Genomic DNA, 12,921 nt, shown 5'->3' on the forward strand with positions numbered 1-12,921 from the left:
TGAGCAATTCTGCCGCCAAGAAATTTTATAGCAAAAATCGAACAAGATATAAAAAAAATTGGAGACTTGTCGTGCAGCATCATCTGCGGAATTATTTGACACTGTGTGTTTACAGTTGTTTGTTATTTTTCACGAAAAAAGCATTAAAATATCTTTAAATGTAATTATATTCAATTCAACCTTGACAAAACTCTCATTTACAAAATTTAAAAGAACCTCTAAAGTTTTCTTGGATCGTACAAGAAAATGTATGGAACTGTCAAAGAATTTTTGGATGAATTGAAAAATTCTTGGATATAAAATATGGTAATTTGAAAATTTTGTTGGAGACTTTATAATAAGGTCTAAAATATTTGGAGAGTACTAATATTTCAAAAATTTATATTTTTTCTGTGAGAATACCAATTTTCTTGGAACTTGCTCAGTCACAAAATTATAAAGATTGCAGAATAGCAGCCTAAAATTCACATTTTTACTTTTTTCAAATGTTTTAAATAAAATACACAAAGTAGAATGATATATCTTTCAGTATAAAATAAATTTATTTTAGTCAGATTACTTTAAACCGGTATTTTTCTTGATTTTTGAAATGAGATTTTTCCACAAAAAAAAATTCCTACTTTTCTCTGACCTGTCAAACAAAACTTTGGATAGCAATTAAATGAAGAGTCAAAATGAGTTTAAACCTTGAATGGATGTCATCAAGAGTATTACCGAGGATACTATAGCAATTCTGAATAAACAAAACCTTTATTGTCGCTGTAAATGCGATTTTTGTAATGCTACCTTGCAGTAACTCTTAACCGTTAGAGGGTTAAAAGTAAAGAAATTATTTTTTTTTCTTTTTAAGAGGCGTGACCTATTTATTGATGAGCCTACGGCTTTGAAATATTTCAGAGCTATAATTAGAATGATTACGTTTTTGTTTTATTCAAACAATGTTACAACATTCCTCTATAAAACGTATTTCATATGACAAATTTATATCAAGGTATTTTGCTCGTCAAAAACAATTTTTCATATTAAGGCTATAATTCTTGTGAGCTACATGTATTCAATTAGAACAATATTCGAGTAGAATATTTGATTTAGGGTAAATTAAGCTAATTCAAAACTTGCTCCAAATGGAAATTTTTCTCTACTCCAAATAGAAACGTCATTTTTTTCATGAAAAATATAGTACTAAATTATTATATTTATATGTTTTCTATACCACAGTTTCATTATTTAGTTAATTTTGCTCCAAATAAAGTGAAAATCCATTCATATTCACAAATTTTAATTTGTTAATTTCTCATAAAAATTAAAAGTGTACCTAATCACCATCGAATTTTTCAGCGATCGACCATGTTTTCCAATAAAAAGCACAATGCTAAATAAATAACCAACGCAAAGACAGCGGTGGACGCTAAAAACTACACGGGATCTCAGTTAAATGAAACTGTACTTCGAAAGCATTGTTGATGAATAAATTTATCTATCTATCTATCTATCTACCAATAAGGGGACTGTTGTTTATTCGTTTTTTTTTAATATTTATGTCATATTTCTGGCTAATTTTAGTTAAATTCAGTGCTAATCTTTATTATTAACGGTACGTGAAGTTGTCAAATGAAATAATTACCTATTTTGTGAACAAAAAGGTTTTTTCTGAGGTGTCTGCAAATGCTTCAATAGAAAACCCCGGAAATATGATTTTTTTGGAGAGATTTTCTTATCTTTTTAAATGGGAAAGGAGAAAAGACCAGGAATAAGAACAAATCCTGCACTCAGAAGCAACTCAACAAGGTTTTGGAAGCCTTTCGTCGCGGTTTCACTTACACTGTTTGTCTCCAATTAGAAACTTTCCCTTGTCTCCATTTGGATTAATTTGTTTCCAATAGAAGCATTTTGCACTCACATATTTTACTTGTATTTAAGAAGTTTTCAAATTATATCTAAAGAATTTTCACTAAACAGTAACATTCTAGAAGAGTCAAGGAGCAAATTTATGTAATTCACTTCAGAAAAAAATTGAACTTAAAGTGTTGAATCTTCTGTCAAAGTTAAATCGTCTGGAAATGGTTTTGAATTAGGACAGTTACCCTAGAGTCTGATAAGAGTTTACTCTCAATATGGGATTGTTGAAAATCTACCCGGGTTAACTCAGGGTAACCTCTGAAATGTCTGTCCCAGTTATCTTCCACAAGGTCCCCCAGTTCCTTAATAAATAGATAGATAGATTTATTGTCATCAATGCTCTGCGATACATAAATAATTAAAATTGCAAATATTTTTCTGCGGCCACCGCCGTCTAAGCGTTGGTTACCAACCTACTCCAGAGTGAAAACGGTGGAAAACTCCTTCTCAGGTTGTATATGCCATACATCCATAGGATGATCATAATTACTTTACAATTTTAATTTATTGAGTTAATATACCGTTGGAATGCTGCTTTTATATGCAAAACTTGCAGAACGCATTGAGAGAAGAAAAAAAAATAAATTTTTTTTTTCTGGCTAGCTCGTAGGAGCTGTCAGCCATTTGGGCAATCGCCCGCGTGTGACGAATAGTAATAATAATAATAATAAAAAAAAATAATAATGAAAAAATGTTTGATGTCAAGCGACTTTGTTAGCTAGAGCTAATACTACTTTTAACTAACAAGTATGAGAAGATAAAAAAAAAAGTAGGCAACCTTAAAAACAGCCGCGAATAGATGGGTACTTAGGATGACACACCGCATCAACACTGCCCACCAAGAAATGAATTTAAATAGCAACTGGATTTCTTTTTTAAATAGAAGAGTGTCAATATTCTACCTTCTCCCTATAATCGTAATTCGTAACATTATTTCTGAGAAATTTTATTTATATTTTTATTTATTAAAATCTACTGTTGAAGAAGAGTATTGAAGTCGAACATAGTGCAAGTGCACTTGCAAAGCTTTATAGTATCTAGACCAGGTGCGAGCAAGAACCGTTTGAAACCAAATAAACATCAAAATAGTGTTCAGGTAGCGTTTTGACCATTGACGTACAAAAACATCATTTGACGTTTGTTCGATTTCAAACGGTTCTTGCGCACATCTGATCTAGACACTACAGAAATTTATGTCCATATTTGGCATTATTGATGAAATTTTGGCACTTTTAGCAGAGTTTCCTACACAATCGTAAAAAATTTGCTTCAATAATAACAATAATGGACTTAAATATCTATAATGTTTAGAAGCCATGAGATACGACATTATTTTAAATATAGAAAATAAAACACGAAAACCGATTTATTGCATTTGTATTTGTAACAAAACTTACGTCATCTGGTGGCGAGAGTTCAAACAGATCCAGCCGATTTGCATTCCATTGCCGAATGACGGAATGCAGGGCTTCACGGTCCATCAAACGTTTCTCATTAGCACTCATTTTCATTGGAGGATTCCTCTTCAACGGCTGCGACAATGATTATCTGCGAATGAAATGAAAGAGATAAAGTATTAATTATCACATAATAACATAATTGTTGAAAATCACATGGGTGGAATGCGAAAGAAGTTGCCAGTCTATAAAACGATTTGTATCAAAGATAAATTTGCATCTGTTGCAAATTTCTTTCTCTCTCTCCGGCATCTTTTTTTTTTAATTCAAATACGATTTATTCATTGTTTCACCGCAGTTTCTTTCCCTCTATTTAATGTCTCTCTGTAGAGAGAAAAAAAATACTATGCTTCTTGAATTTCTCCTGTTTAGCGTGAAAAAATGTGCTGCAGCACTTACAAGAAGTGTCTTAAAGAGACAAAGAACAATAATCCACCGGCAAAATGTTGGTGTAATATCGTATACGAAAAAAAACCACAAAAATTTTTCACATTTCTCTTCTATAATTCTCATATAGAAATACTGCAATTACCAGGGAAGGTCATTGCCATAATCACAAACTATGCGGGATTTATTTTAAACTTCCTAATGTGCAGAAAAGTAAGCAGAAAACATACCCAACACAAATCAAAAACATGCCACCAAAGAGACAAAGATCTCTCACGAAAAGTGTCTCAAGAGCAGCAAATCACAAAAGCAGAATATTTATTCCTCTGGCACGGCATTTGTGCTGAACTTATCCTATCCACCTGTTTCTTTCAATCCCTTCCTGACTATACTCGAGGTACCATAGTAGCAGTCAATTGAGTGAAATTTTCTCCGCAATGCCAAACGTAGTAAAAAGACGTGATGGAGACGATGGATATTAAAATTATACGAACACACCTTTCCGGTCACCATTATAACGGCGTGTCAGAGTACTATTTTATTGCAAATTTTACACTGCAGGAGAAAAGTTTAGAGCCCCTATGGAGTAATTATGTAAATATTAAGAACAAAAGGACATTTCATTTATAAATCGACCGCTTAGAATAAGAAGCGAATAACTCGCAGTAGGGTAAATGTCCTAATTCAAAACCATTTCCAAACGCTTTAACTTTGACAGGAGATTCAACACATTAAGCTCAATTTTTTCTGAAGATAATTACATAAATTTGCTCCTTGACTCTTCTAAAATGTTACTGTTTAGTAAAAATTCTTTAGATATAATTTGAAAACTTCTTAAATACAAGAAAAATACGCGAGCGTAAAATGCTTCTATTGGAAACAAATTAATCCAAATGGAGACAAGGGAAAGTTTCTAATTGGAGACAAACAGTGTAAGTGAAACCGCGACGAAAGGCTTCCAAAACCTTGTTGAGTTGCTTCTGAGTGCAGGATTTGTTCTTATTCCTCGTCTTTTCTCCTTTCCCATTTAAAAAGATAAGAAAATCTCTCCAAAAAAAATCATATTTCCGGGGTTTCCTATTGAAGCATTTGCAGACACCTCAGAAAAAACCTTTTTGTTTACAAAATAGGTAATTATTTCATTTGAAAACTTCACGTACCGTTAACAATAAAGATTAGCACTTAATTTAACTAAAATTAGCCAGAAATATGACATAAATGTTAAACAAAATGAATAAACAACTGTCACTTTATTGTGTTTTTCATTGGAAAACATGGTCGATCAATGAAAAATTCGATGGTGAAAAGGTACACTTTTAATTTTAATGAGAAATTAACAAATTAAAATTTATGAATATGAGTGGATTTTCGCATTATTTGGAGCAAAATTAACTAAATAATGAAACTGTGGTATAGAAAACATATAAATATAATAAATTTAGTACTGTATTTATCGTGAAAACTATGACATTTCCATTTGGCGTAGCGAAAAATTTCCATTTGGAGCAGGTTTTGAATTAGCTTAATTTACCCTAGGCAAATTTTACAGGAGGGCGATTTGAAGCTGAGATTTTACATCCAGAGTATAGGATTTTTGAGATTTAAAATCTCTATAACTTTGAAAATAATTATCTTTCAAGTATAACATTCACAGGGAAAGTAGAGGGTATAAAGACTTTTTAAGCGAAGCGAATAAAACGATTTTTGTAAAAAATCGAGTTGTTCGACTTATATTCTGAGTGGGCGAAATAAGAAAAACATGCTCACGAGTTTCAGTGAATTGCAAAACATATTTTCACAGCGTCATTTGTTATGTCGACCAGTTCACAACCGATATCAACTGATTTATGAATCACTCAAGTAATAATAATAATAATAATAATAAATAGAGAATACAAATGATAAAAATTAATAACAAAGCGTTCCATGCTTTGTGAAATGCTCGAAATCAAAGGTACATCCGCATGCTTAGAATTGATTTTCACTTCATAATTACTTATCAGTTCATAAACCAGTTCATGAGCGATGGCAACCGTTTCAGACTTGTTAAAAATTGAAAGACCTTTCCAACAAACCCAAGTATCACCCTATTTGCTTGAGAGGCACACTCTCTGGAATCGTTCAAATCTTTGACTTTGAAAAATTTGTATCAGGACGCAAAGCATGAGCACTTTCCCCTACAGTAAAGTTAGAATCTCTCAAATCTGAATTTTGCAAATTCGAACGACCGACGCAAAATATCAAATGTGAGGTTATGTCAAAAAAAATATCGTGTGTAGATGATTGAAAATCATATACCCGTGCTGCTTCCAGAATATTTCCATACATTATGCTCGAATAAAAACCAATAAGACTTGTGACAATTTACTTTCACATAATCTCCGTTAGTTTTGAAAATATCATTCGAATTTGGGAAGTGAGAAATGTCAAAAATACCCCCCAAGCGTTCGAATTTGGAAGACTTTACTGGACATAACCTACTAAAATGCAGCTATCATTTAAATTCCTTAAAATCAACACTAGATATTATTATTATTTATTTAAATCTCAAAAATATGATTATTATGCCCAGCGCACAATAACTTTTGTTTGTAAACATGTTTTCAAAATTTCCCATGAGAAGGAGTAAGATGACTAGATCTAGATCTCACTCACTCTCATTGAAATGTTTACAAAAAAAAGTTATTGTGCGTTGGGTATTATTCATCCTGCAATTGCTGAAACTCAATACGAAAAAGAAAACAGAACAAAAAAATTAGATACTAAAAATTAAATGAAAAGACGGTACGGTACGGTTTCAGTACATTGTCACTCAACACGAACTCCCTGTACTTTTTATCCATGGACCGATCTTATGCGCTATACTTTGTGACAAAAGTTTAATATTTTAATATTTCAATTTTTACTAACCAAGTAGCTAATTTACTGCCCTCGAAATGTTAATTATAGTTAAATCTGTCTCAAGTAAATTTGAAGCCATTTTTTGTGCCTAAACTTATACAATTTACTGTAGAATAAAAAGCTTAAAATAGAGATACAAAGAATTGTCCAGAGCAACTCTATTTCAACTACAAATATGATCATGATGAGAGATTTTATATGTGACGAGAGATATTGCAAAAAAAAAAACTCACCAAACACCGTTTTGACCGATCGCGATCATCGTTCATTCATCCATTCATTTCACCTCAACAACCAACATCTTACGTCTCGATCACGATCTTTATAGAATGAAAAGACTTTCTATTTTTAATTTCTAGAGCAATTTCGCCGCAAGATGTGTGCTCCCATCCTCAGTACTTGTGCAAAAAACCACCATCATAGACGCTTTTCCATCCATAATGCAACTCTCAATTAATTTCCAATGAAACTTCATAAATGATAGTAACTTCTCTCTCTCTATTTTATTTTGTCACAACTCTTCAGTATCTCATCATTCATTCCAACATATTAGATGTAAACAGCACAAAAAAAATACATCTTTAACGTGCTTCGAGAGGAATTTCTCTCACTTTGAGTGTTTTAAAATACCTGATAAAATTTCAAAAGTCACTTGAAGTCATCTTAATGATTACAAATTTACCACAAATTTTGTATTCACATCACAGAAACTTTGAATGATGGAAAAAAATGCCCATAATAATCTCTTCTCCAGCAAGTTGTCATACACACTTCTAAAGCAATTATAAAAAAAATGAATTCTTGACATTCATCACCCACAACAAAATTCGTGTCTACAATTTTTATAGTTTTCTTTCTTCCATGTCGACCAAAGAACAAATGAAGAAAAAAAACCACCCATTTTGACATTTTTTTCCTTTGCGTATTTTTTTTTTATTCTTCTCAAGCACTTCCAGTCAACACAAATAATAATAATAATTTTATAATTTATTTGTTGTGAGATTAAAACAAGCATTGAACAAAAATTCCATCACACTCAGTCATTCTCTTCAGACTAATATTAATATACCTCTCAGTTATTCTTGTAAACAACTCAACAATTTTTCTTAACACTTTAAGAACCACGTACTATATTCACTAGAAACGAAGATAAAAAATATCCTATCTTGGTAAATTGTTTAACGTTTCAAGTTTCAAGGATATTTTAACATTCAAGTATCATTTTGTAGAAATTTTTCCCATCAGAAAGTCACAATTATCAACTCAAATCAACCATTTCTTTTAATTTGTTTTTGAGTTATTCGACAAAAATTTCCCTTGTCATCATAAAATAGTAAAGATATAATTAATAGAGTGAAAAAATACACCAATATTTATAGTAGAGTGTGAAGGAAAAATAAACATTTTCGAGTCATGTGAAAGAAAAGTAGACCTCATAGTCATTGGCTTTAGGCATACACCATGGCTCAATCAAGATGTCATGAATTTTAGTTGAGATTCTTGACAATCTGAGTTTTTGTGGTCCTAGGTGAAATCCGACCTCGTCAGATCGAGCTCAAATTTTAGATCTACACGGTTTTAACACCCGTCAAATAATTTCGTCAGATATCTTTAAGATTTCTGCAGAAAATATCTACACTTCTGTCGAAAATCTGCTGATATATCTGTAGATATTCCTACGAATTTTATTTGGGCTTGGGACAAAATTCGTCAGAATTTTTTGCAGATTTTCTGACGAATCCTGGTGCATACTCTCACGAATTTCTGTAGATATTTTGCCGATTTTCTGTAGATTTTTTTCTGCATTCCAGACTTTCCAGACAGCTGTTTCTGAAAAGATGGAATATTTTTCATTGAATTTTGTTTGCAAAATTCAATAGAGTTATTCTTGGTGATATCACAGTGTTTATATAAAATAAAGAATTCTGCGACGCCGTGTTATAAATAGAGAATAGTGAAGTGATATCTTTAAACACAGTGTCGACGAAATTTCGTGTATTTTGTATCATTCGATTGGCAATTTTTAAGAAATTAGCATTTTTGCTCGCATTTTTTTAGTTATCTAAAATGTTTAATCGGTAATGCTTGTTAAGCAGAGCATACCATTTTCTTTGTAACTTCTACAGTTTATTGATAAATCACCAATATTTTTGTTGGGACAATGGAGACTATGCAGATTTCCTATGCAGAAATTCTGCCGAGAATCTGCAAATTTTCGGCAGAATTTCTGCCGAATATCTACAGATTTTCTACACAGAAATTCTGCCAAAAATCTACAGATTTACTATGAATGTACTAGAACATACCGTTACAATTCAAAAAACCTCGGAGTGAAATCTACAGGTAGAGCAATGATTTGACGGGACTCTATCTCTAATATTTATTAACCGATTTCAATGAACATTTTTTTCTTGGGTGGATTTCTTGTCTTCTGTACTCAAACTATTTAAAATAGAAAATGACCAGTAATAAGCCCAGATAAGCTTATGATAGCTGAGATTCTTTACATATGACCTGGAAATACGTGCAACTTGGGGTGCTTCCAACTAGGAATGCATGAAATTTCGATTGTGAGTCGAATTTTGGGGGTAAAGAATCGTGTCGAGACAATTTTATCCGTTTCAGCTGCGGAAAACAGTTTACTCGACGCGACTCACAAGAATGTCTTATTGGCTTTTCTAAAATATATTTTCGAATTTTTCAAACCCTACTTTTGAATGATAAGATTTTGACAATTAAGGACTTTGAATTCGGACAGGATGTAACTTGAGACACCTTTCGGAATTGTTAATGTCAAGAACGTAAGAGGTCAAATTACATTATTTGAGGTTATAAGATTTGAGGTTATTTGAGGTTAGTCATAAGTTGAAGCATTTCGCAAAGCAGAGATGACTTAGAACCCCTTTTGTATTAGAACTAAGAATATTTTCCTAAACTTAGATTTTATTTACTTGGCAAATATTCTAAAACATTGATACAAAACAGAATTCTTTTAATTGGCTATTTGTTTGAGATCTGAATTTAAATTTGATGGATTTTAAATAGTTTGAAAACAATTTCTTCTCCTCATAATAATGGAAAAATATTTTTTTCAATTAAATAAATTGAATAAAAAAAGCACAAAGATCAACTCATTCTGTAGAGGTTTTAAAGAAAGAGGTCCAATAGAAAAAAAAAAACGATGAGTGTTAGAAAGGGAAAAGAAACCAACATCATTTGCCATTTCCAGTAAATTGAGCTCTTTTTTCCCACAGCATCGTCTTCTTAATGAAGACACAAACATTAATAAATTCATCCGAAGACAGTGTCTTCAAAATGCAATAGAATTAAATTAGCAGAAATAGCAGAAGTGGCAAAACAAAATATGAGCAATCTCTAAAGTTTCTAATTACATTTTAGCTCTTCTTTCGCATCTTCAGCACTTCATTCCATTCTTTATCTCTCAACAATTGATATCTAAGCCCCAGTATAATCTCTCAAAAACGTCAACATCACTCATGAACACTCGAAAGTATTTATACAGACTCTATGCTTTTCATTAACTTTCCATTTAAATTTTATTTCTTGAATTTTCATATCCATCACAGAGAATTTTTATATTAACCTATCGAACTATACAGCCAATGGATTGATTAAAGAATGTCAAAAATATTGAAATGAGGAAGTAAAAAACCAAAACACATACCTATCAACAGATATTTGTAATTTTCTAAAGACGACTCATGAATAATCTCCCTTAATCGAACACATTTTGATGAGATACAAGAAAGAAAAACCATTTCAACAACGCAAAAAGCATTTTAAATCAACAAATATGCCACACAAAGCACTAAACTTCTTAGCAGGAACCTCTTACTTAGCTGTTCAGATAGGGAATACAAGCATTGTAGTGAATTGAATTAGTTAGAGAATATCAAACAATGGGTATTACATTACATCACAATTACCTATTATGATGATGCTAAGAACCCCTAATAATTTAAAATTCTACATGCTGGACTAACTGATTAAAATACCACCAAGAATTTAACATATGTTTCCATTTGCAAGTAATTCAGCTTTTTCATATCCCAAGAAGAACGACATGCACCAAGAAGGAAAACCACAGCGCAAAAATCACAAACCCATAAAAGATGATCAATATTGTTAGACAACAAATATAGAGTATGGGAACTTCATGTAAATATCTAATAATAATATTCAAATTCTCTAGTGGAACGAGAAATAACGAAAAAAAACATTTTTACCCGGTTGACCTAGAGGCTCAACAAACAACCTGAAAACTAAAGCCTCAAATTGACTGAGCCTGTTTAGGGTTTAAAGGCATCTACACATTGGGAGCAATTTTTGTCAAAAAGTGCACATCAAAACATTTCCGTTAAAAATTGCATTTTTAACAGAATTTTGATGTTTCACCTACAGTAGTGCGGACGATTACCTTCAAAAGAGTAATTTTTGACGAAAACTTCTCATAATATGTAGACGCTCTAAAGTGATTTACTTAGGCAAAAAATTTCGTTTTGTTCTTTCGTTTTCTTTTGTTAAAAAATGATATCAATTAACAATGTTTCATTATAATTTTCATATTTTTATGTAAATATCTCTACATAACTGAGAAAAGTTTTTATTAAAAAAAAATACTCTTTTGAAAGAATTTGTCTGAAATACTGATAGCGGAAAATGTCAAAATACCGCGTCAAAATTACAATTTTTGGAAAAAAAAAAATAAAGAATGTGTAAAGGCATCAAGACTAAAACAACCATAAAAGCATTCTGCTTTGGATTTTTATCGGAAAGGTTAACTGAGTTTTCTTTCCTAGATGGTGATCAGTGTTAAGACACACGGGAAACATTATAACACTAAATTTTCTAATATTTTAACTAAAATTTGTACACGGATATGAGAAATGTGTTAGTTACATGAATTATAGCAGAGCCGAATAAACGTCAAAATAAGTTTGTTCAGATAGCGTTTTGACCATAGACGTCCAAGTTTTATTTGACGTTTTTTCGGTTTCAAACGATTCTTGCACACCTCTGAATTATAGCCTTAAGACGAAAATCTTTTATACTGCAATTATGTACTCTTTAAGCCCTACACACACTTACGACTTAAACCGAGAGACAGCTTAACGTAATTAATTAAAATATCAGTTTACATTTCTATCAGTTTCTGACTAATCCATGTCTCGAATTAAGTCGGGAAACAGCTTTGTTAGTCCCCAAAGTCAAGATGAAGATATCAATATAGATAGCTTTAATGCCAAAATTTTTTCTGAATGTTTTTTTATTTACAAGAAGGTTTTTAAAATTTATTAGAATTAATCACGAAAAACTTAAATTAGGACATGAGGAATAATGATTAAAAGCACAGGATTTTGGATAATCATTAATTGCGAGGACTAGCAAAGTAAGTGAAAAACTTGCTTTGTTAGCAATACCAATTTGATTGGAACTTAGGAATCAAGAAATAATTATGAAGATCACAACTGACTTCACTAAATTGGCAAAATTAATGCTGCCTCATGACGAAAATAGTCTCAAGCTGATCCTCGAGAATATTTAGTTTGTAAAATTTGACAGTAAATAAGGATTAAATTAAGTTAATGAAATTTATAGACAACACCTTTTAATTTATGAACTTAAGCACTCCGTGTATGACAGTTTAGGATAAATTTTCATTACAAATTGCATCAGGCTAAATATTCACGAGGATGACGCGGATCAGCCTGAGTCTATTTGAACCCTAATGTGATTAAGTCAATATCAATCTCTTACGTATACAAGGATTGGTTAGTTATTTTAAACCCATTAAAATTAATTTTATTAATTAAGTGAAATAAATCCTGCGTACTGAGATTCTAATACCACAATTGCTATACAAAAGATTAACGATTACAGTCAAGTGTGCCAATCCGGGCACTTCGCTATCTGGATCCTTTATAACTAATCCACTTAAAATAATATTTTTATTTTTATTTCCGTAATATAGTCACTACAGTAACATAATATAACTATTTAAATTCGAGAAAAAGCAAAAATAATATTTTTATCCATTAAATAAGTGAGTGTAATCGACTCATTTCAATCTTGTGCCAGCTGGGTTCTTCACTAAAAATTTTATAGCAGTGATATTTTTGCTGACAGCTGATTGATTGAAAACATTTATTGTTTTTTCCTTGTGAAAAAAGTATTTAAAATACAAAGGTTTAATTAAAAGTGAATTAACGAAAAGGCGACCCAGTTAGTGCATGCTGACTTATTTCAGTATTACCAT

At 31.4% G+C, this 12,921-nt stretch overlaps 1 protein-coding gene across 16 annotated transcripts in view; it reads right to left on the reverse strand.

The window, feature by feature from the left end:
* The window catches only part of LOC129808116 (afadin), a 118,122-nt gene that overhangs the window by 80,425 nt on the left and 24,776 nt on the right, over positions 1–12,921 (reverse strand). For all 16 annotated transcript variants that reach the window (XM_055857850.1, XM_055857854.1, XM_055857842.1 and 13 more), the window contains one exon: positions 3,297–3,447. In XM_055857850.1, the coding sequence (XP_055713825.1) occupies positions 3,297–3,410 (114 nt within the window). In that variant the 5' untranslated portion in view covers positions 3,411–3,447. The remainder of the gene's footprint in view (positions 1–3,296; positions 3,448–12,921) is intronic.

Source organism: Phlebotomus papatasi, chromosome 3 (assembly GCF_024763615.1).
Source record: "Phlebotomus papatasi isolate M1 chromosome 3, Ppap_2.1, whole genome shotgun sequence".
NCBI lineage: Eukaryota > Metazoa > Arthropoda > Insecta > Diptera > Psychodidae > Phlebotomus > Phlebotomus papatasi.